Source organism: Loxodonta africana, chromosome 13 (genome assembly GCF_030014295.1).
Source record: "Loxodonta africana isolate mLoxAfr1 chromosome 13, mLoxAfr1.hap2, whole genome shotgun sequence".
Lineage (NCBI taxonomy): Eukaryota > Metazoa > Chordata > Mammalia > Proboscidea > Elephantidae > Loxodonta > Loxodonta africana.
Genome location: NC_087354.1, coordinates 49,378,280 through 49,402,097, shown reverse-complemented (window position 1 = coordinate 49,402,097; position 23,818 = coordinate 49,378,280). Strand labels below are relative to the sequence as shown.

The window sequence follows — 23,818 nt, the reverse complement described above, 5'->3', positions numbered from 1 at the left end:
TACTTCTTTGAGGTATTTCACTGAGTAAACTGAGTTGAATTTAGTGCAACAAAAATTTATTTCAGAATAGCATGTGCACTGACTTACTCAGTGTCCGCCTGCTGCTTTGCCCTGGTGGAAGAGATAATGGGATTTACAACCTGAAAGAACTGGTACCTGTAGGTGATTGACTCTCTCTATCATGTGTAGGACAGTGCTGAGATGGCAGTCACTTGTACATTAAAGTCATATTTCTGGACAAATGTTAAAAATGAAAACAAGTCATGAAACAGTTTTACACTGTGATCCAATTTTTATAAAATAGGTGGATAGTATGCAGCAAAATATTTAACATTGACTTGGGGAGGGATGATGTTACAAGTTATTTTTATTAATACTTAATGTTATTTTCTAATTCTTAAGTCTCAGCATAAGCCACCAAAAAAAAAAAAAGAAGAAAAAGGGGAGGGGATGGTAGTTATCAGAGAACCTGAAACCAGAAATGTGTCAGCCTTCAAAGCAGAAGAAAGGAAGACCCTGAAGATTCTCTCTGCAGATGAAGCTACAGAATTGGTAAGCCCGTCTCAACTCTGCCTCCGAAGAAGGAGCATCAGCAGAACTGCAGCAATTAGTATGCAGAGGGCGCAGACCGTGGGTACCACAGCCTCCGTAACCATCTGCATGTGATTTAACAAGGGCTCTGGAATGTAAAGAGAACGTTTTAGCGAATAGAACTTCATCCTGAAAGCTTTAACCATATTGGAAAAACTTGGAAAATGGAGTCATCAAATTTTCTTATGCTTATTTGTTATAAAAGAGAACCTGGTTAATTAAATGTTATAAAAAATTATGTGAGGGCATTGTAAAATATTTCAGAAAATATAGGATGAAGAATGCCTAAATTTGGTCCTTCCACAGGGACTGTAATAAGAGCTAAATGTGTATCAGTGCTCGGAGAGCCTCGCTGAGCTTATCATGAATTAGTGTTAATAGCCATATTCCATTGTTTTGATAATTTTCTTTTTTTCTTAATAAGGTATTTTCAGTGAAAGTTTACACAGCAAATTACATTCCCATTTGACAATTTCTGTACAGATTATTCAGTGACATTAGTTACATTTTTCACATTTTGTCAGCATTCTCTTTAATTGTGTTCTGGTTATTGGGTTTCTGCTGCTCTAGTTTCCCCACCTTATCTTCCTGTAATTTTCATCCAGAGTAATTGTGAAAGAAAAATCCCTGGGAAAAATTTCCAGCCTTCCGAAGATGTTATTATGTATCTTCAGAGGTATAGGAATATCTCTGTTGGGATTTTTTTATGGCAATTTTTGTACAGTTCAATAATAATCTTCAGGAGTTAAATGAAAGGCAATTTTTGTGTGCATTGATATAGTGGACATTTATGTAATACCCGCTATTAGGTTTTATGACAAGCACCCTGATTACCCAGAGAAATAAGCCACAGGAGTTTATAGGCTCAACAGTAAATTCTGCAGTACATTTCTAAGTTTAATTTTGTTTAGTGGAATACGTATCCTTAACATTGCCTAGCTATTTAGGTTGGGTGTAGGCAGTACATTGACTGTAAAAATAGCTGAATTGGTAGGATTTGGTCTAGCACTTTCCACCTGTGATACCGCATTAAAGACTAGTTAAAATAGGAAGTGTGTCCTTATAGAAAGTTAAATATAGAAGTCAAAGAACAAATGATATGTGTGAGCCTTTCATGATGCATAGTTGCCTTTTTTTTTTTTTTTTACTTTAGATGAAGGTTTACAGAGCAAATTAGTTTCTCATTAAACAATTCATACATATATTGTGACATTGGTTGCTAACCCCACAACATGTCAACACTCTCCCCTTCTCGACCTTGGGTTCCCGGTAACCAGCTATCCTGTCCCCTTCTGCCTTCTTGTCCTTGTCCCTGGGCTGGTGTGCCCATTTAGTCTCGTTTTCTTTTATGGGCCCGTCTATGGCTGAGGGGCGAATCTGATGCATAGTTGCCTCTTGGTTATTACATATCCATGACCCTTTTGGACACCCTTGCCTGAGAAATGATGCCTTCTGTGGGGGCTGGACTTGTTTTGCTCATTGTATATCCACAGGGCTTAAAACGTTCCCTAGCAAATAGTGAGTGGTAAAAATTACTTGTTGAATGGGTGAATATCTCGGGTGTTTTCTGACTTTTCTGCGTTGCATTTAGTATAATAGTTGAACTCTCCTTTCCATCCACAAAGCCCACTATAACAAAAATAGTACACTTACAAATTTTTTTCAAAGTAAAAAATTACTTTTCAGAAAGAATAAAATTAGAGTGGATAAAGTATTTCTCTTTCATGGTAAATTTTTTTAATATCACCTAAGATGCTTGTAAATAGAAATTTGATATTGCTTCAAAGTCAAGGAAAAAAATCCGTTACCAATCATAACTGGTTTTAGAAGGTTAACTTCAGGTATATCCACATTTTAAGGTTTTGGTAATATCATCATATATATAATTGTGTAGTTTAACTACCCAAGGAAGGAATTAAAATAGCTCACCTGTAGCAAGCATGTGGTTGTTGATAGAGCAAGTTTCCAAAGCTTCGAGGTGCCAACTTGCCACCTAACAAAAACCCACTCAGTAAGTAATGTTGTCTTAGGCTCATTTTTTGCTGTTTGGAATCAATTTTGGAATAATATGAGATAAAAATAAATATTCCTAACTATCTGCCTGTCATTTAAAGTAGCAGGTATTTTCTGAACACTTGTATGCTGAATGAGAGGGCATTGAGGAGCTTGCATTCCAGTGCTTTTCTGATAGTATGGAACTAGCGAATTGGCAGCCATGAGCCACCACTTCCGTTTGTAGCCCAACTGAGGCCAACCTGGAAGAATTCTGGTAAATCAGTAAGATTTACTTTAGAACATTATGTTTAATAAGACACTATACTCTAAAAAAAAAAAAAAAATTTTTTTTTTTTTTTTATACTCTGAATTTCAATTTATATTTTCCTGCCATTCATTTCAGCAACATAGGTAGAAAATAGGGAGCTGGTGGAAAAATGTGGTAGATCATTGAAAATATTCAGTAGGCTTTATAGGGTTATTACGTTTGATTATTTTTAATCTCCATTTGGAGCCAGTGTATTTGTATGGCCTTACCATTCAATGGGACAAGGTGAAAATTGTATGGTCATTATACATTTGATTTTTTTTAAGTGTTCTTATATATGTTGAAGAGTAGGTAGTCATGTGTTTATATTAAGACACAAGGTTACGAATAACATTTAACTCAAAGCCTCTTCACCTTGTCCCCTCATGACTTGAAGCACTCAGGACCCTTCATAACCCCTGCTAGTGCCTTCATGCTGTGCGTGTTAGCACCTGAATTGAAGGCATGCTTGCTCTATCACAAGTGAATGAGCACAGAGATGGGGAGAATCATAGGAAGAGAAAAGGACCATGCTTTCTGCATACCCCTGTCTTCTTTTGCAGAGGAAGAGGAGAGGTGCTTGCCACAGTCTTTGTGCACCCCCACTGCCTAGCTCATCTGAAGTCCAGAACAAGTAACATCAGTAACTAGCCTACCTCTCTTGGATTTGGAAACCCATTGGCAATGATAATCCTCTTGTAATATTGCCCAGAAGCCTTTGGATAGCGAGGTTTATGTCTGCTCTTAAAGTCGACGTAGTAGAATCCGTATCTCTCTGAGTATCCATTCTCCCATTCAAACTTATCCAGCAGGGACCAGGAGGTATACCCTTTTATGTTAGCGCCGTCTTTGATGGCTGCAGAGACATTTATGTGTAATTCAAATGGTTCATTTGTGAGATTTAGAAACAAGTTTTAACCAAACATACACGTTACCAAGTTTTGTCTAGTTAAGAAGGAGCCTTGGTGGCCCAGTGGTTAAGTGCTCGGCTGCTAACCGAGAGGTTGGCAGTTGGAACCCACCAGCCGCTGCACTGGAGAAAGATGTGGCAGTCTGCTTCCGTAAAGATTACAGCCCTGGAAACCCTATGGTTTCCAACTCTGTCCTATATAGGGTCATTCACTCTAAGTCAGAACAGTCAAAAGAGGTCTAAGTTAAACTGAAAAATATGTGAAAACAGTGTTGGCCTGTAACTCACCTTTTAGCATTTCATTTATGTATCCTTTAAGGTACTGTATTCTCCACGGATCACAGAGATGAGTACAGTCTGATTTTTGAGAAGCTCCGTTTTCCGTCACATACATGGGAGGATTGACATACTGAGTCTGAAAGTGAGTCATAGTAAAGAATATCTTTAAAAATTTTGACTTGAAGGTGGGTTTCTGAGCCAGAGGCACATATAGGAACACACATCCAAGCCCACCCCATTCTACTCAAGTGCATTTAGCATTCGGTAATTGCCGGTAAGCATGTTTGTTTGGAGATGAATGTAGCCAGGAGGCTAGTTCATACGAAAGAATACGTCAGCATTGTTGGAGAGAAAATGTACTTCAGGTCTTGTTTCCTACATGTTCCACTTCAGAGAAGAAGGACAGCAAAATAATTAAATGTGAAATAAGAATTTTTTCTGACGTTATATGCATAAAGATGGTTACTCATAGTAGGTGTTAGTCTGTAAGGTCTGTGTTTAGTAGCCTCTGAAGTGTGAGTAACCAAGTTTATTCTCTTTTTAACTATTAACTTTAAAATATAGGCACCTGAGCTTAAGTTATAAAAACATGAATTAAGAAGGTAAAAAATGTCCTTAGCATAAATGTGACAATCACCTGAGCAAAATTGAGGAGCCTCCTAAATCCCCAGGGCACAGAATATAGCCATTTAGACCCCAGATCTGGCCAGTTTGGGTCAACAAGTTCCATTATATCACGATCGTTCTGGTAGCTGGGCCCCTGGCGGGAGGAGTAATTCCTTTCTGTGATGTACCGCGTAGTAAAATGACCTAATCCCAGGAAATCTGATGTGCCCTTGATGTAGCTCTTTTCCTGGACTGAGAACACTGGTAGCCTTGACATCTCCAGGCCTTGCTCTGTGCTCTTCCTTCCTGTCAGGAGAGAGAAGCAGAATTTAACTCAGTTTATCTTCTCATAGTCATTTTGTTTTTGATCCATCCCATAATGATACTGGTATGTACACATAAAAGCTGCTATCCAGATCCTGGGCGTTAATAGTCATCTTCATGGAAAATACAACCTCAGTCTTTGAAGCTGAAATTTTGACATTTGGATACTGTTAAAAAAAAAAAGTTGGTATTGCTTAAAAGTAGTATTTTCACAGATTACTCAGTGGCTGCAGTGTTGGGCTAAAACATAGCAAGGATTGTGAGGATGACACAGGACCAGGCAGTGTTTCATTCTGTTGTACATAGGGTCACAACAGCTTCGTAAGTGGACAACTGGGTAGCCATCTGGACAAAACTAGTGTTGGATTCCTATATTATCCCTTATACCGAAAGTTGGTCATTTGGGTTGCCTCTGAGAAGGGAGCTGGCCAGCTGGGTGGTGAGGGAGCAAGGGCATATTTGTACGTTGTTGTAGTGTAAGCTGGTACAACATTTGTACGTTGTTGTAGTGTAAGCTGGTACAACATTTGTACGTTGTGCTGTAACCTGGTACAACATTTGTACATTGTGGTGGTGTGAGCTGGTACAACATTTGTACATTGTGGTATAGGCTGGTACAACATTACATTGTGGTGTAAGCTGGTACAACATTTGTACATTGTGGTGTAAGGTGATACAACATTTGTACGTTGTGATGTGAGCTGGTACAACATTTGTACATTATGTAGGCTGGTACAACATTACATTGTGGTGTAATCTGGTACAACATTTGTAGGTTGTGGTGTAAGCTGGTACAACATTTGTACATTGTGGTGTAAGGTGATACAACATTTGTATGTTGTGGTGTAAGCTGGTACAACATTTGTAGGTTGTGGTGTAAGGTGATACAACATTTGTACGTTGTAGTCTAAGCTGGTACAACATTTGTACGTTGTGGTGTAAGGCGATACAACATTTGTACATTGTGGTGTAAGCTGGTACAACATTTGTACGTTGTGATGTGAGCTGGTACAACATTTGTACATTGTGGTGTAGGCTGGTACAACATTTGTACGTTGTGGTGTAAGCTGGTACAACATTTGTACGTTGTGGTGTAAGGCGATACAACATTTGTACATTGTGGTGTAAGCTGGTACAACATTTGTACGTTGTGGTGTAAGGCGATACAACATTTGTACATTGTGGTGTAAGCTGGTACAACATTTGTACATTGTGGTGTAAGGCGATACAACATTTGTACATTGTGGTGTAAGCTGGTACAACATTTGTACGTTGTGATGTGAGCTGGTACAACATTTGTACATTGTGGTGTAGGCTGGTACAACATTTGTACGTTGTGGTGTAAGCTGGTACAACATTTGTACGTTGTGGTGTAAGCTGGTACAACATTTGTACGTTGTGGTGTAAGCTGGTACAACATTTGTACATTGTTTTCGTGTAAGCTGGTACAGCATTTGTACGTTGTGGTGGTATAGGCTGGCACAACCCGTGTTAGACAATTTCATCCTGTCTTTCCAAATCATAAAAGTATATTCTTTGAGTGATTCCAAGTCTGCTTATCTTGCACTTTACTTATGTGTGTTAGAGGATGCATGCGCTAGAGTCTTCATTGTAGATGGAGTAGCAAATGACTGGAAGCAAATGCCCGTGAGCAGGCACTGGTTAAATCAGTGATGGACTAGCCATCAGTACAACACTGTGCAGCCAGCAGAACGAATGGGGCAGCACTTTATGTACCAACATGGGAAGATTGCCCAGACAGACGCTTCAGTGAAAAAAGGTACCAAGTGTTGTGTATAGTAAACACACACCCAGCAGCAATGTTTGTGCTCACACATGTACACTTCACAAGTACGTTTCCCTGGGCTGGGGGAGTGGTAGAAGCAGGGGGAAGGAGGGAGGCTTGAGTTTTTACTTTGTACTTTTTGTACATTAAAGATTTTGAAACATACCCTTGTTAAAAAAAAAAAAAAAAAAAAGTATTGCATGCTATGCTATGCAAAAAAAAAAAAAGAGAGAGAAAACATTTTCATGATTTGATCTAAAATATAACCATTAAAAAAAATCTCCAAAGAGGATATTGGTTTAGATTAAATTAGTGAAAATTTGTATTATGGAATACCTTTAAAATACTAGCATATTATTACTTTTGGGTTACATTTGGAAACTTGAAAAACCACAGGTATTGTCGCTGTGCTGTCCACTACAGTAGCCACTAACTATGTGTGTCTGTTGAGTGCTTGAAATATGGCTGGTATGACAGGAACTGAATATTTTGTTGGAGTTTAATTCAGTTTAAATAGACCCATGTGGCTAGCAGCCGCCATACTGGACAGCACAGTTAGAGAACATTTCCATCCTTGTTCTACTGACCAGCACTAGTCTAGAATAAATTTTGTTCATATGTTTATTGTGAATAAAAGGGTGCTTCTAATTTTTTTTTTTTTTTTTCTAAGATGCCTGGAAGTAATTTGTGAACAAGATTTCAGGCAGAATGTTTTTCCTACTAAAGAACGTATTCACTGCTTAGGGGATCTTTTCCACATTCTGAAAGGAAAATTGCAGCCTAGTTCCCACTTGAATCATCACAGAGTTGGAGTTAGTGGGGTCTGGGATTGTTGGCCTTGAGCACAAGGACTGCTGTATGACAAATAATCAGGCTTTTTAGACAGTCCCATTGTGTCACCACAGTGGTCTCTGAGGGTCCTGAGAGCCCATGTACCCATATGTGTGACAGGGTGTCTGCAGGGACACAGGCTCTGTCACATGTCACGAGGACCTTTTCCTTGTGCATCTTGAAACTTCTCAAGACCTTGAATGTCTGTGTATAGACATGCCACAGAATTGGTTATTGCCAAGAGATGTTAGAGATTATCTTGTCAAATCCCTTCATTTTCAAATGATAAGATTGAGTCCCAAAGAGGTGAAGCACCTTGTCCAAGTCACTCACTGGTTAGTGGCAGAATTGGAATTAGAGCTTGGTGAATTAGAAAGTTTTTGAGATGTTGACAGTTAGTTCTTAGTCACACATCTAAAATAGCCTTGTTGTGTAAGATTGCGACCCATTTCGATGTTGTCTCTTGTTGGGGGGACGGGTGTGGTGCCTCTAAGTCACACAGTGATACGTTTAGGTTCCTGTGGCCACGCACTGCTCGTGGCCTACCCAGTAGTCCTCACCCCGCTGTCCTGTCTTGTCTTCTTCCTTGCCAACGGGACCGTGATCTTTTGCTCATCCTCTTACAAGGGGCCGTATCTTTTATGAGACTGTCCTGGTCCCTCCCCCAGCCACCTTCTTATGGTGGTCATTTCTGGGGCATGTGACACCATTAAGGCACCAAGGGAAGTCAACTAGACTTGGGTCTGTTTCCTGGGAAGATTTTCCTAGTTCTTAAGATAGGCAGAGCTATTCCTTTTTTCTGCCTCTGGGTATTCATGTAATGCCTGGAGCCGTTGCAGTCTCTTGTGGTGATGGGGAGTGGTTGATAGGCTACTTAAAGGTGCCAGAGTGGAAATATGGAATGAGCATGAGTCCTCAAAGACATCACTGAGGGCTAGATTAACTAGCCCTGTATCACCTTTTCCTGGACTCAGGTGAGATAACAAATTCCCTATTTTTCAAGCCATTTTAGTTGGAGTTTCTTGTTACGTGGCCATCAGAAGCATCCAAACTGATACAGCCCTGTGAACGCTGCCTGTCTATTCTCTTCTCTGACACTGGAAATGAGGGCTTGGGAAGTATTTCTCAAGTGACAGAAAGAGCCTACAGTAGCTTCCGCACCTGCCAACGACTGTGACTTTGACTTCCCGCTTGTATTTCACTGCAGTTAAAATGGAGTGGAATGGGGAGCAAACAGGTCAGCAGAACACAAAAGAGGGAAGCCCAAAGAATTGCTAATTTTTTTACCCTTGGTTTCTGAGATTCTCAATTTGCAGACCCAGGGATCTGTTCCTCTCCTCACCGCATGCCCAATTCAAATAGCCAGTCCTCAATTCTCTGGGGACTGCGTTATCCTTTGAGTGCCTCACCTAAGCCGCTGTATGTTCTTCCATCCCCCTTCACTTGAGCTCAGTAACTGTTATGGTGTCTGGAGTTTAGAATCATGGCTTACCTATACGGTCCTTCATGACTTGAGGATAGTCACCAGCATAAATGGGGTTGGCAAACCAGCCCAGGCAGAATTGTAGGTATCTCTCTGCAGCCTCTATGTCCTCGGGGTTTCTGATGTCCAAAGGCTCCCCCCAATCACAGTTTAACGAAATCCCCACCAAGCCTTATAAGAAAAGGAAGAAGGAGAGGGTAGGTGAGTGGGAATGCTTCCGCTCCTCTTGGCACACGTCTGTTCCCACACATTTGTGGCAGTAAGGCTCACCTTGCTGCCTCCTGCGCCACGTGGTGTTATAAGAATGCCAGGCTCGAGCATGGGCCTGGAAGAAGAGCAGGAACTCACTGCAAGTGCTTGACTTGTCCCTGTTTCTCCTCCCTTTCAACCTGGCATGGCTTTTCTCTCCTTCCTAACTCTAGAGATCCACTGTGAGACCTACCATTTTCATGAGTCCAACCTTGATTATCCCCATCCATGATCTCCCTCTCTGACCTCCAGAGACACTTATTTTCTTTGTACTATAGTGGAAACTTGACCTAAACCTAGCGTGAACCACTTCATGTTATTTGTTGTTTCTCAGATTTATGCTAAAGTCCTTGTTTTGTTGCCCTTTGTCTTCCATAGCAACTAGGTGGTATTTTTTCTGTAGGTGCTCTGTAAATAAGGAAAATGCCAAACATCTTGAATAGTCTTGAGAAATGGAATCTAAAATGGGCCAGTCTGCCTCTCTCCAGAATCTCTACCAGCTACCCACTGACCTGCCTATGAGGCTGTTTCAAAGGCTAGTTCAGCATCTAAGAGAGATAGACGGTAATCAAAGTACCATCCCCCATCCAAGAGTTTCAGCATCCTCTGGGAACTTGATAGAAATTCTTGAGCCTTGGCACAGACCTACTGAATCAGAAACTGGGAGGAAGGCCCGGCAATCCAGGTTAACAAGACCTCCGAGGGACTCTCATGCAAACTGGAGTTTGAGAAGCACTGATTTAGAAGAACTGAGTATCTTCAGATTATAAAATTGGGGGGCTTTGGTCTGTTAATTATAGAGCATGCTCATTTATCAGTCTTCTCTCCTTATAGTTTTTCCAGGCAGAAAAAATGTAATGAATTTTTGAACGTATCATGAAATTGGCTAATGAAGAAGAATATCTCAAAAACAGTAGCAAAATCATATCTATTCAATTTATTGTCTTTTGAAGATTAAAAACCAAACCCCCTGCTGTTAAGTCGATTCCGACTCATAGCGACCCTATAGGACAGAGTAGAACTGCGCCATAGAGTTCCAAGGAGCACCTGGGGGATTTGAACTGCTGACCTCTTGGTTAGCAGCCGTAGCACTTAACCACTACGCCACCAGGTTTTCCTTTTGAAGATTAAAAGGGCTAAAAAGTGACTTCCCTGTTCATTATTAAAGACATCTGCCCTTTAAATGTTCATAGTTTAAGAAAGCATAAGCCAAATGAAGAGAGAATGAGAAATTCCTCTCCCCTACCTGTTCAACGGCACTGGGTTCTGGGACCTGTATCTGAGAGCCTGGTATGTCCTCCAGTGGTCACTCACCTTCCACTAAGAGTCCATCAGGGCTAGTCCCATCATGCCTTCCATCACTGCTCCCCTCAGTCATCATACTTATCCCCATGTTGTCCTTTGTGTCACTTAACGTGACCTATCCCCTCTCCACTTTCATACCTTTCCTGTAGCCTTGGAACCCCTGGTCTGTCTCCTTTGCCTTCCTGCCCTCACACGTGACTCTCCCTGCAGACCAGCTCCATTGTACCTCTTTCAAGCAGACACCACTTTTCTCTCACACCCCACATACCTTAGGACTTGGAAGTAGGGTAGTGTCTGCCTTGTTCTTTATTGCTGCTTCCCAACTGCTTCTCCTTCAAAACCTCAGGCCCTTTGAAGTCCGTTCATCAGACTGTTGTTCCTTACCCCTTACTGCTGCCATTCACCAACCTCCAGTCACTGCTGCTCAGTCATTGATGATTTTAGGCCCCAGCGCACTGCCTTCCCTGTCCCCCTCCTGTCAACATTGCTCACAAGGCAGTTGAATCTACAGGTGACCAGTTTTCTCTTGTGTATACTCCATCCCCTTGGCAAGACTCTAAGCTCTGAGAGGGCAGTCACTTTATCCTGTCGGTCACAGTGTCTGACAGAGGGTTGGGTGACAGAACACTCCATAAATCTTCATGGGAGGGAAGGTGAACAGGAAGAACGTGGTATGGAATATGCTGGTTTTGAGGTGGAGCAGCAAAGACTGAGCTCGGAGGTGGATCGCTGGGGCAGGCTTAGCTGACACTGGAGGTCAGCTTTCTCAGAAGGACCCACTAGCCCGTCTTACCTTAATGATGTGATGTGCTGCCTTATACAGACCCGTGCCATGTAGCTTCAGACCTGGTGCATGATGGCCCGTCTCATAGCCTTTTTCCACCATTGCCTACAGGGACCACAGGACCCGTGAGAAGTGGCAGGGAGCACTCTGGTCAGGAAAGTGGGTTTTACCAAATGGAGACAGGCCTGGCTTACCCGAGGATCACTGAAAGTGATCCAGTGCTTCACCCGATCCCCAAAGGCCTCAAAGCACAGATTGGCGTAATCATTGAAGTAGTTGATCAGACTCATGTTCTGCCACCCGCCATATTTGACCTGGAGCAGCTGCAAACAGAGAAGTGGAGAGAGAAGCAGGTGCCCTGAGGGTCCATCTGTAGAAAAGACTTTTGGAGCCAGTTGGTCAAGTCTGTGGAAGAAGCATGTGTGGTTACGGCTATGGAGGATGTCTAGAGAGGCTAAGTCTGAAAGAAAGGGGAGTAATGACGAAGGGTCTCGGGCATGAAGTCCTGAAGACGGTAGCTGTGATGAATCAAAGCAGTTTAGACATGGAGATAAACTGTGTAACATACTTCATAAAAACAGGAGGGAGATGAAGTTTGAGACTGTCATTCTTAGAACAGATTGATGGGTTGAATGTTTAAGAAAATTTGCCAGAGAATAGAGGCCTGATAGTGGGAAAAGAATCTTGAGTATAAGTTCTGAAGAAATGAGACACGATATTGGGCTTGAAAGGTCTGGCTAGGGTGTTGAGGCGCTGTGCGCTTTCCTTGGTGGGTTTGAGGAGATGCTAAAGGGGCAGGTTAGTGAAAGCAATTAACCGAGGAAGAAGCTGAAAAGCGGTTTCTGATTCACCTCCCGAACGCCGCCTCTACCTCCCCAGCCCGGCTTAGAGGCTTCCACTGTCCTTTGCACAGAGTAACTTGTCGCCTTAGCTCAGGATCTGAGGCTTTCCAGGTCTGGCCCCAGGCTACTCTTCCAACCTGCCTCTCTCCTGCCTGCTCCCCAAACTCTTAACCACATCATCTGCCCGTCCCCTCCTGGCCTCTTTGCCATGCTACCCCCCAACACCAAAACCCTTCAAAGCACTGATCGCACTGGCCTTCTCTCCAATACCTTCTGAAGCCACTCTCCATCCTCCGACCCCCACCCGAGACCCCTTTTCTGCCTTATCTGCCCTGCGTCCCTGAGAGTTATCTACCCGGCTCCTCTCCCTGCCAGGCTGTGACCTCCACGGGGTCTTGTGGAACGCGTGAAGAAATTACTTGAATACAGACATTCAGCGGTAATGCTTTCAAGGGTGCTGAAGCGTCACAGACTTCGCTGGAGGTCTCATACAGAGTGCATGTGATGCTGGCTCAAGAATGGGGAAGAAAGTGTAAGCAAATTTATAGATTACGCCACGTCATCAGCTCTTAGTCAAAAGATGTTTCTTCGTAAGTTTTTTGCTTGCTGTTTTTATCCCAAATGTGTTAGGAAACATAAAAATCCACACTTATCACCTGAAATTATAAACATCAGTTAAACCAGCCTGGCCTCCCTGGCATGGTGAGTCAGAGATGTTTCTTCTTCACTCACTCACGCTGGATGGTCTCAAGCCAGAGTCCACATCTGTTGTCCTTCCTTGTGCTGCCTCCACAGCAACAGGCTTGGTTTGGTTTGGTTTTGCCGTCCCAGACCCCCCACCCAGGCTTCCTCATGCTGAGCCGAGCTCCCCTTGGCCTCTGACCTGCCCCAGGCCTCACCTGCGGGAGATCCCAGTAGTGTAATGTCACCATGGGGGTGATGTTGCTCTTCAGAAGGGCATCAATGATGTCGTTGTAGAATTTGACTCCCTTCGCATTCACCTGGTCACCTGTAGGTAAAATAAAAGAGGACTTGACACGGAAAGACCTTGACCTTGGCCTTCTGCAGTGCCACATTCCTGGTCCCGTGGCCTTTTGCACACCTGAAGGCACCCTCGGCTGCTAGCATCTGTGGTCTCAGGGGTGGTACAGCTACTCCCGGAAGCCCCAGTTACCTGCAGAATCTGGGAGAGCTGCTGCTGGTTGCAGCCATGTTCACAGCTAGTCTCCCTCCCCAGAACTCTCGCATCCCCACAAAACCAGCCGTAGCCCAAAGGGACAGCACTTGGGCTTGGGACGAGCCACCCTAGCTCACCTCGAACACCCGTGGGCAGGAGTCGAGGCCAAGACAGGGAAAGCTGGTAGTGGCTCACGTGCAGCTCCCTCAGCAAGGCAATGTCCTCCTGCAGGAGATGGTGGGGGGCAGGGCAGGGTCACCCAGGGCCCTAGGGAGGGGGACTGGAGAGGGGACTTTCAGGACCCCAGGCCCCAGGCTCACTGTTGTCTTTGGCCCCTAGAGGGCCAAAGGTCCCATACCACCTGTCCCCACTTCATGCTGGGGACATGCCAAGAGTCAAATAAAATGTAGGGTATGGGGACACTTTGAGAAGTCCACCAGATGGGAGCTTCCTGATGAATGTGGGTGATGAATCCCCCAAGACGTCCATCCAGAGAGGAAAGTGGGGACTGGGCAGAGGGGCTCAGCATGAAAAAAAAAAAAAAATTTTTCTTTTTTTAGGGGGTGGCAATTCACAATTGGACCAGGGGTTCAGGCTGCTGTGGCCTGTAGGCCCTGGGGCTATGCCTTCTGCCCTTCAGCTACCTGTCACTCAGGCTAAGGTCCTGACTCACGTGGGCCCTTGCTGTTCTTTCCTCCTACATCCTGGCACCCCCACCCTCCAGCCCCCATTCACTCCCCTGACCCCAGTGGAGCCACATTTGATCAGAAGCCCCCTGTGTTCTTGCCCCAGGCCTTGGTTTCCTGACTGTGTTGGGGTACAGGGCGTTGGACAGAGCACCAGGATGGCACTGTCACCTGGGCTCCCCCGATACCTCTCAGCTAGACCCCATCACTCACCTGGACCTTGTAGTAACCATCGCAGGCCACATCTGCTGTCTCGTCCCCAAGTACCTTCCCCTTCCTGCTGTGTGTGAAGGTGTCCCAGATGCTGGGTCCTTTTCCGTCCTGGTCCCAGCCGCCCTCTGTCTGATAGGCAGAACTGCCCACGCCCCAGGAAAAGCCTGCAGGTAGAGACCCCAAGCTGGTGCAAAGCTGGGACTCTGGGCTGTGCCTCCAGGGCCACAGGGCAGGCCCCTTCCCCACCACTCTGCCATGTCTTCCTTGGGCCTCGTCTCCCAGGGGTGGGAGCATGCAGGGCCAGGATGGGGAACGTTCTTTTGCATAATTTTATCTCTGATTAGCACTTACTGTCTATATAGCTTTTAGTAAGTTTTTGAAAAATCTGTTAGGAACTTCTATTTTAGAGCAACTACATGGAGCTGTGTTTCCAATTTTTCCCCATTCTACCAGTCAGGAGTCTAAAGCACCAAACTCCTTGGCAAGCCAGCCAAGGTGGGCAAGCTGACAGACAGATGGACAGACCAACAGAGGCTGGACATACCGGGTGGGAACGTTCCGTAGTAGAAGGAGGCCTCTTCTGGGGACCCCTTCCTGGTGGCCCCCAGCCTGGGCACCAGCAGTAGCACCCACCAAAGGGTGACAACCGGAAGTGGCTTCATGGCGTCCCGTCCCTCCCCCCAGACCTGAAAAAAGCACACCTGACAGCTGCAGACCCCTGGGCTCTGGGGCAAAAGCCAGTAGGAGAGGAGGTTGGGAGGCAGGTGTTATCTGCTGGGAGCAGGGTGTCACGGTTCTCCTGGAACCCAGAGGCTGAGGCTGGGCCCAGCTGTGACTCCTGGGGTGAAGCCTTGAGTGGGGACAAAGGCTTGGCTTGGGGAGCTCCACACCAACCCCTTCCCATCCTAGCTCCCAGTCTAGTATCCCTCTGCCTTAGGGATGCTCCAGTCTGATGGGGGAGGTGGGGCAACACCCAGAGCCTTTGCAGCAACCACACCTACAAACTGTGGCATGTGCAGAGGGATAGGCCACCCTCCAAGAAGGCCCATGCCTGAGCCAGGGATGCCCACTCCAGGGCCTCCAGCCCTGAGGGTCAGGGACGCTCCCCGTTCCCACTGGGATCCCTTCTCTGAGGCCAGTCTAGCCAGCTTACCCAGGGTTGTCCTTGGTCCCAGACCAAGGTGGGGACCAGAGCGCTCTCTGACTGGCCCCCAGTACAGAACCCACACCCTAGAGAAGGCTCTGGTTAGGGGCGTGGTCTGTGGCGTAACCCCCTACAAAGAGTTTGAATAGCCCCATTCAGTGGGGCCCAGACCAGAATGCTGAGCTGGCCCTCGGGTCCTGAGTCAGCAGCCTGGGATCTTGGCCCTGGGCCCTAGCGACATCCAGTCCGTCCCTTACCAGGGCAGAGGCACAGCTGAGAAGGTGGGAGACCAGTCCTCCCTCCTTCTGGGACTGATGCTTCGCCTCCAGCAGGTCTTCATCCTTCGAACTTTGAAGATCGAGGTGGACGTGGCAGGATGAGGACTGCTCAGAGGCACAGGCTATATGTTGGCATCTGTCTGTCCACCCCTTCCTGCTGGCAAAGGAAATTCACTGTAGAGGTAAAATTGGTTTTTCCAACTCACCCTCCTCTCTTTGGACCCCTAATTCATTCATTCACTCATTTATTCAGTCACCACTGCCTGCTAGGCCCCGTCCCAGAATCTCAGCACCTCTTGCTCCCTATCCTGTCTGCTCAGGTCCCTCCCCTGCTGTGGGTCCCTCACTGCAGCTCCCACTCCATCCCATCTTAGCCAACCTCCCTGATGGAAAGGGGGTCCTTCACTTCAGCCCCCACTGCACCCCATCTTAGCCAACCTCCCCGACAGAGAGGCCTTTCCCTGCCTCCACCTCCAGCCTCTCTGCCTTCCTCTGAATAAATGCTTTCTAATCCCTCAGTAAGGAGCCCTGGTGGGGCAGTGGTTAAGCACTTGGTTGCTAACCAAAAGGAGAAAAGATCCTTCGATCTATTCCCGTCAAGATTAAACCAAAAAACCAAACCCTTGCGTCGATTCCAACTCGTAGCAATCCTACAAGGCAGAGTAGAATTGCCCCAGAGGGTTTCCAGGGAGCAGTTTGGTGGATTTGAACCACTGACCTCTTGGTTAGCTGCAAAGCTCTTAACTAATGCACCACCAGGGCTCCCCATAAAGATTACGGCCTAGGAAACCCTATGGAGCAATTCTAGTCTGCCCCATAGGGTCACTATGACTCAGAATTGACTCAACGGCCACAACAACAACAATCCTTCAGCCTTCGATGGGCAGCGCCTCCTCCAGGAAACATTTCCAGGTCCACTCACCCATAGGCCAAGTTTACCCCTCTGGCCCTGCACCTCCATGTCAACTGTTCAGGCATCTGTCACCCCTGCTGGCTTGCAGGCTCCTGGGAAGCAGGGACATGCCTACCTTACCCAGCATCCCCAGAGGCTGGTTCATTGCTTAGCACATACTTGGCACTCAGTAAGGTGAGTTGAATCTAAATAATAACCACAATAATTATTTCAGAAATGGCTACTGTTATTAGTGCTTCCTACGGTCCAGGTGTCTTCATGTACCCCAAAGTCTTCATGTAGTGGCTGATTTAATTCTCCCAACAGCACCCAAGGCAGGGTGGCCGAAGCAGCTTCAGCCTTGAGAATGTGGGGGGTGGGGGTGAATTTCGGGGCCCCCAGCAAGGGCATGGTTGTATTACTGTGTGGCATATAAGCCGGCCCCCTCTGGACCTGACCACCAGCCTGGCAGGAGCCCTGCTCTGAGGTGTGTGTTATTGCTGGACCCATTTCAGTCCAGGAAACGACAGCTCCTCCACTGCTTCCCCCCCTCCCCACCATGCTACCCCACCACCACTAAGTCTCCCCAGGCCTCACCACCCTGGCAATTGTCCAGAGCTTTGCTGAGGCCAGGGGGAGGGTGGAGTCCCTAGACGCTTGGCTGCTAACTCAAAGGTTGGAGGTACGAGTCCACACGGAGGCACCTTAGAAGAAAGGCCTGGTGATCTACTTCTGAAAAGTCAGCCTTTGAGAACCCTACGGAGCAGTGCTATTCTGATACCTGTGGGGTTGCCCTGAGTCAGAATCGGCTCCGGGGCAGCTGGTTTACTGGTCTAAAGGGAAGGTGACTGGCTCCAGGCAGTGGGCTGTTTTCACCTCCAGCTGCCCCTAGGGTTAGCCCCCCTCGGCTTCTACTGGCAAGGCCTATGGTGGGTGACTAAGGCTTCCTCCCCCAGCTCTGAGCTTCCCCAGGCACCGCCAGGGGGCAGAAAGTGTTTCTCCAAGTGGATGCCAGGGCTAGGTCCTTTAGCAAACGTGTGGTGAGTAGATGGGGGAACGGATGACTTCCCCACCAGACTGCCTACCTGTCTCCCTCAATCCTTTCCTCCACAAACAATTCTTGAGTCCCCACCAACTGCTACGAGAGGCCCTGGGGACCAGAGTGAAAGGTGGCTTGGCCTGTGCCTTCCAGAAGCTTGGAGCCTAAGGCGGGGGGATAGGCAGATGGTTCTAAGCCTGGTGCAGTGCAGTGTGATCAGGGCTTGTAGGGAAGGATGAACAGACACCATGGAGGCTCAGGGAGGCGGAGGCAGAAAGGCCTGGCTTCACAGGTGAGGGCACATTGGACGTGATCCCTGACGGATGCATAGGCGTTTGTTAGATGGTGCAAAGCAGGGAAGCCATCCAGGAAACGGGACAGCGTGAGCAAAGCCCAGAGGTGCATTTGGGAAGCTGGAAACTTGGTATCTTCTCTCCTCTTGGTCTGCCCTGCAGTACCCAGGCAAGGCTGTGTTCTTGGGAATGAGCAGGCTAGCGGACAGCCACCCACACCATCTCTCTGGTGGGTGGAACTGCTGGGAGTGTCTAAGGAAACTGGGGGTGACCCCACAGAGTCCACTGCCTATTTCACCAGGCCGGTGGTCTCAGGGAACTCTGTTCTTGGGCTGAGGTAGGCGGGAAATATAAAACTCTAGGAGCTGATGTCATCCCTGAAAAATGCCCCCTACCTGCCAAGCCAGGGCCCAGAGTTTGTGCTGGAGGTGCTGGTAAGCCTGGCATGGCAGGGGTGCAGGCAGTGGGTTTGTCTGTGGACCAGTCTCTGCATTCTGCTGCCCTGTCTCCTCCGCTGGGCTCTCAGCCTGGCTCTGGCGGGAAGGATTAGCCTCACAGCTGGAAGACTCTGCTATGAGGCCCCTCTCCCACACACACACACCCCAGGGCCTGTGTAGGCCCTGTCTGAAGTCGGAGCTCTCAGTGCCTGGGGTTGGGCCTGGCTCCTCCATGTGACAGTGGGTCTGCAGTCCCTGAGGGCCAGGCCCGGTTCCTCCCTAGGACAGTGGGTCTGCAGTCCTTGGGGGCTAGGCCTGACTCCTCCCTGGTACAGTGGGTCTGCAGTTCTTGAGAGTTGGGCCCTTCTGGGGAGCAAGATGTGTGGGCAGGGGGTTGATCTTGGGTCCCTGTGGCTTCTTCCTCTTCCCTGCCTGCAACCCCTCTGCCAGAACCCCCACAGGGCCCAGGCTGCAGTCTAAGCTCTGTGACGTTCAGGAACACGCTTGGTAAAAGCCAAGGATCTGGTCTTCAGTCCCGGGACGCACAGATGGATTCCCAGGCACAGGGCACGGGGGTGTGGACGCAGAGAGGGGCAGCTCAGGACCCCATGGACCGTCTCCTGTCCCCGTCCTCTCTGTGCCTCAGGATCGTGAGGAATAAATGGAGGGGTGGCAGGGGGAGGACACCTGGGATTTAGGAGAACCAAGTCCTGCCGCCATCTTGCCAGGAACTGGCTCCTCACCTATAAAAGAAGAGCATTGGACAGCTGCTCCTTCAGGATCCTTCTGACTTATGCTGTGGGGCCTAGCAGTGCTCTTCCCTGGCCTTAGGAGCTGGTCACCCTTTCTCCAGGGGGGTCTCTAGAACCCACCCACCCACTCTGCACCCAAAGTCCTACAACCCTGCTCAGCTCCGCCCAGCCCTGAGCTGAGGGACAAGCCCCAGGTTAGAATCAGAGCAGGAGACAAAGTTTAGCCCTGACTTGCTGTGTGACCATTGGCCCTCTCTGGGCCTTCATTTGCTCCTCTGAGTAAAATCAGGAGGCTGACTCCCAGCTGTCAAATCTTTTCTATTAAAGAGGTGGTGGGCTGTTTTCAGGTTGACTTGGTTTTGGTTTTTGGTAGGCAAAGAAGCTGATGGGGCGGAAGATGCTGGGATGGAGGTGGGGGTGAGAGTGGGGCTGGCTCTGCCCCTGAGCAGGTCTCAGGTGTACAGCTGCAGAGGGCGGGCAAAGGATCGGCCCCAGGGTGCAGCGCTGGCCCTGGGAGCCGACAGTCCAGGGGCAGGGACAGATGCCTGGTCTGTTAGCCCAAGCTCAGCATTCCTACTGAGATTTCTTCTGAGGATTGACAGAGAGGCGGAGTCTGGGACAGGCGTTTGGGGGACAGGTGGGAGGGGGAGGGAAGAAGTTGGAAAGTGACAAGAAGCACACGTGGAGTAGAAGAGCGTGGTGGTTAAGGTCAAATCCTCGGCAGCCAAACACAAGTTTGAATCCCAGCTCAGCATTTTACTGGCTGTGTGACCACACACAGGTTTCTGGACTTCTCTGAGCCCTGTTTTTCCGTGTATGAATGACGGTGACAATAATACCTGCTTCACAAGGGCACAGAAGAGCCCTGATAGCGCGGTGGTTATAACTCTTGGCCACCAACCAAAAAGGTCGGCCGTTCGAACCCACCTCAGGAGAAAGATGTGGCAGTCTGCTTCCACAAAGATTTACAGCCACAGAAACCCTACTTTGTCTTATAGGGTCGCTATGAGTTGGAATCGACTCAGTGGCAGTGGGTTTGGGTTGGGTTTCAGAGGGACTTGTTGAACATTAAATGACACAGTAGGCGTAGATGCTTCACCCAGTGCCTGGCAGAGAGAAAACGCCCCAGTAAATGGCCCCCATCATCACTGCTACCATATTGTCAAGGTTCAAATCCAGCTCTGCCACTTACAAGGGTGTGGTGGGAGAGAGACAGCACCCCAGAGGGTAGATGTTCCCCGACGCCTGAAGTTTTAGCCGCCTGCAGCCTGGAACAAAGGATTTCCATGATCTGAGAGCTTTGGCTGGAAGATGCCAACTTCCCGGGATGCTAAGGGCTCTGCAGGCAGCCAGGCCTCTGACCCTGCTGAAGTCAGAACTCAACACTCTTGAGCCCCAGTCAATGTCTGTGGGGACACCACTTGCATGAAAATGTGCCTGGAGGTCTAGCTGATTTTGAAGGCTGCTATATATAAGCTGCCCGGGGGAAAAACCCACAGCTTTTTGCCTCCTGATTGTTAAGGGTAACACCCAAAGCCCACTTCATTCCTCAGAGCCCCCCACATTTATTTTAGAACTGTTCAAACATAGAGAAAAGTTGAAAGAATTATATGGTAAACAGGTATACCCACCCCCCAAGAGCCGAACTTCAACATTTCACTATACTTGCATTAACACCTGTTGCTCTGTCCCTCCAGCCATCCGGCAATTCATCTTATTATCATTATTACTATTGGATGCCTTTCAAAGTCAGCTGAGACATTCGCTTCACCCCTAAACGCTTCAGGATGCATATCATTAACTGTATTTGTGGTTCTTTTTGAGGTATAATCTGCTTAGAGAGAGATGCTCAGATGTCAAGGGTACTCTTCCATGAGTTTAGACAGACGTATTCACCTGTGTAACCAAAACCACTGTTCAGACATAGAATAGGACTTCCAATCCCTGGCTGGTACAAAGGCTACCACGCTCGGCTGCTAACTGAAGGGTGGGAGGTTTGAGTTCACCCAGAGGTGCCTCGGAAGAAAGCCTGGCAATCTACTGAAAAATCTGCCATTGAAAACCCTGTGGAGAGCAGCTGTACTCTGACACATGGGGTCACCGTGAATTGGAACTGACTAGACAGCAAACTGGTTTCATGTTTCCTTTCTAACCCTGTGTCACTGGCATCTCTTTTCTGGGAAACCTTGGTTGGAAATTTCTGAAAGTTTCAAGAAGATCTTCTTGTTTCCCTTTTAGCTCTGGCTACTTGGAGATTCTGAGACTCCTTGGTGGCCCGCCTCCAGGATGAATGCAGGACTTTAGTTGTGCATTTCTGTGTGTCATTTTACTCTCCTCTCTCCCTGGTTTCCTTGTCTGTTATCGTCAAGACCTGCTGAAGTACACACACACATCTTTACGAGCGGGTTCTCAACCCCCCCACCCCGCCTTTTCTTTTTGGAACAAGACTGAAGGAGTGCTGCACAAAGAAATAATCATATAGGATTTTTCAGGACGTTTCAATGGTTTATGATGTCCCAATATGTGAAATTGAGGCTGTTCCAGTGAATCTGTAATAAATTGGCACCCTGTCCACAGAGTACAGACCCGTAGATACAGTATGCGTGTGTACACACACACACACACCCATGAAGAATTCCCGTCTTAGTCCAAATACCAGCACTGGCAGCGAAGCCCTCAGTTCTGAACTGAAAGATTGTGCTCAGCCCAGGTTGCACCTTACTGCCCAGGGCCCCTGTGGGGTGGGGCAAGGGCGGGGCTGGGATGGATGGCTGGAGGCCTGCGCCTGTGAGGGTGACAGTGACAGTTCTGGAACCAGCCTGGTCAGCCCTTCCCTGCCAGGGCTTTTTGGCCTGAGCCCATCTCCTAGCCATTTCCTAGGTCGTGCCTGGCTTCACTCCCTCCTCCTTCACTCTCAGGCTCAGCCACTGGTGGAAAGTCTCCCACTGGCTGCCCCCCGGTCCTGGCTGGCCCCCAGGGCTGGAGAAAATGACTTTTCTTCGCCTGGCCTGAGGGAGAGTCTCAGTGAAAACGAGGTTGTTATGGATTGAATTGTGTCCCCCCAAAGAAGTTTTATAAATCCTAACCCCTATACCTATTGTTGGAGCCCTGGTGGCCCGGTGGTTAAGAGCTTGGCTGCTAACCAAAAGGTTGGCAGTTTGAATCCACCAGCCACTCCTTGGAAAACCTATGGGGCAGTTCTACCCTGTTCCATAGGGTGACTAAGAGAGCCCTCTTGATGGCAATGGGTATGTATACCTGTGGTTATAATCCCGTTTGAAAGTGGGTTTTCTTTGTTATGTTAGTGAAGCAGTATTAGTGTAGGGTATGTTTTAAGTCAGTCTCTTCTGAGATATATAAAAGAACAGATTAAGTAAGCAAGCACAGATGGAGGGGAAGATACATGCCAAGTGATTGTCAAGGAACCTAGATAGAAATAGAAGCTGAAAAGAGACGAGGACCTTCCCCCAGTATAGACAGGGAGAGCCTTCCTCTAGAGCTGGTGCCCTGAATTCAGAGTTCTAGCCTCCTGAACTGTGAGAAAATAAATTTCTGTTCGTTAAAGCCACCCACTGTTGTAGTCCTGTTATGCAGCACTAGATAACTAATACAGGGATAAAAGCCTCCTCAACTTTTCTCTCCTCAGGACGTACACTGGAGTGCGCCTTCTGGAGCATCTGTCACAGCCCTTCACATTTCTTTAGGAGACTGTTTGATTACAGTCTTTCTCCTCACCAGACCTAATCTGTTCTGTTTTTATTCAACATTGAATCCCTGTGGCTTTGACCAAGACAAAACTATTTGTTTAAGGAATGAATGAATGAAGGGGGCTTTTGCCTTCATCTTTGCATTGAGACTTTGAGAACCAGCTCAAGGGGTCATCTCTGGGCAGGGACCACACCTAGGGTAGAGTCTAGGGGTCCTGGAAAGCACCTCACCTGGGAAGAGGCACCATCTTGGAAGAAGAGACCCTGTATCCTCATATACAGAGGGTCTCAAGGAATGGTGTTGGTGACTCCATCCTAAGTGCCCTCCGGGGCCCAGTGATGATCTCAGAAGATTTCTAAAACAATATCCAGAGACCCAAAGTTTTAAAGGCTGAGAAAGATTCTAATTGTATAGATTCTCAGTGTTCATTTACCTCTGAAGCCTGTTCTCTTGAGCAGTTATCAGTAAAATCTCCTAACAGAGTAAACTGTGTGCTGTGTTTGGGGCAGGAGAGGAAGGAGAGTCCTGAGGGGCTTATCATTCCTGCCAGAGCCCAGTATGGCCTGGAGGAAGGGGTGGATGGAGGGAGACCTGAAGAAGAACGCAAAGGGTAGACGAGTGGTCGTATCATCCAAGGGGAGGACAGCTAGAGAAGTTCCTGGGCAAAGAGGGAAATGGAGGCCCAGAAAATGTGAAGGCCTTCACCTGACTCAGGACTAGAATCCATTCCTCAAGGAAAAGTAGCATCAAAACTATGTTTAAAACAATTTAAGTTTTTAAAATTACACAGAAAATATATGCATATATTCACATCACAAAGCAATGGCAACCATTCTAGAATAAAAAGGATAAGGTCCCCTCTCCTTCCCCCTTCCGCCACCTTCCCTCCCCCAGGTGGCCACTGCTG

At 47.4% G+C, this 23,818-nt stretch overlaps 2 protein-coding genes across 2 annotated transcripts in view; one reads left to right on the top strand and one right to left on the bottom strand.

The window, feature by feature from the left end:
- Positions 1-4,146, top strand: part of ZWILCH (zwilch kinetochore protein) — a 36,716-nt gene extending 32,570 nt beyond the window's left edge. The window contains exon 19 of the mRNA XM_010598056.3: positions 403-4,146. The gene's annotated coding sequence lies outside the window, so the exon portion shown is untranslated. The remainder of the gene's footprint in view (positions 1-402) is intronic.
- Positions 564-15,030, bottom strand: LCTL (lactase like). The gene is made up of 13 exons (XM_064267377.1): positions 14,913-15,030; positions 14,369-14,532; positions 13,607-13,694; positions 13,192-13,301; positions 11,645-11,773; positions 11,460-11,555; positions 9,383-9,437; positions 9,122-9,283; positions 4,720-4,994; positions 4,092-4,218; positions 3,550-3,749; positions 2,521-2,584; positions 564-679 (listed from the first exon to the last, which is right to left on the bottom strand). The coding sequence occupies exons 1-13, from the start codon at positions 15,028-15,030 to the stop codon at positions 564-566; spliced, it is 1,704 nt and encodes a 567-aa protein (XP_064123447.1).
- Positions 15,031-23,818: the final 8,788 nt, after the last annotated feature.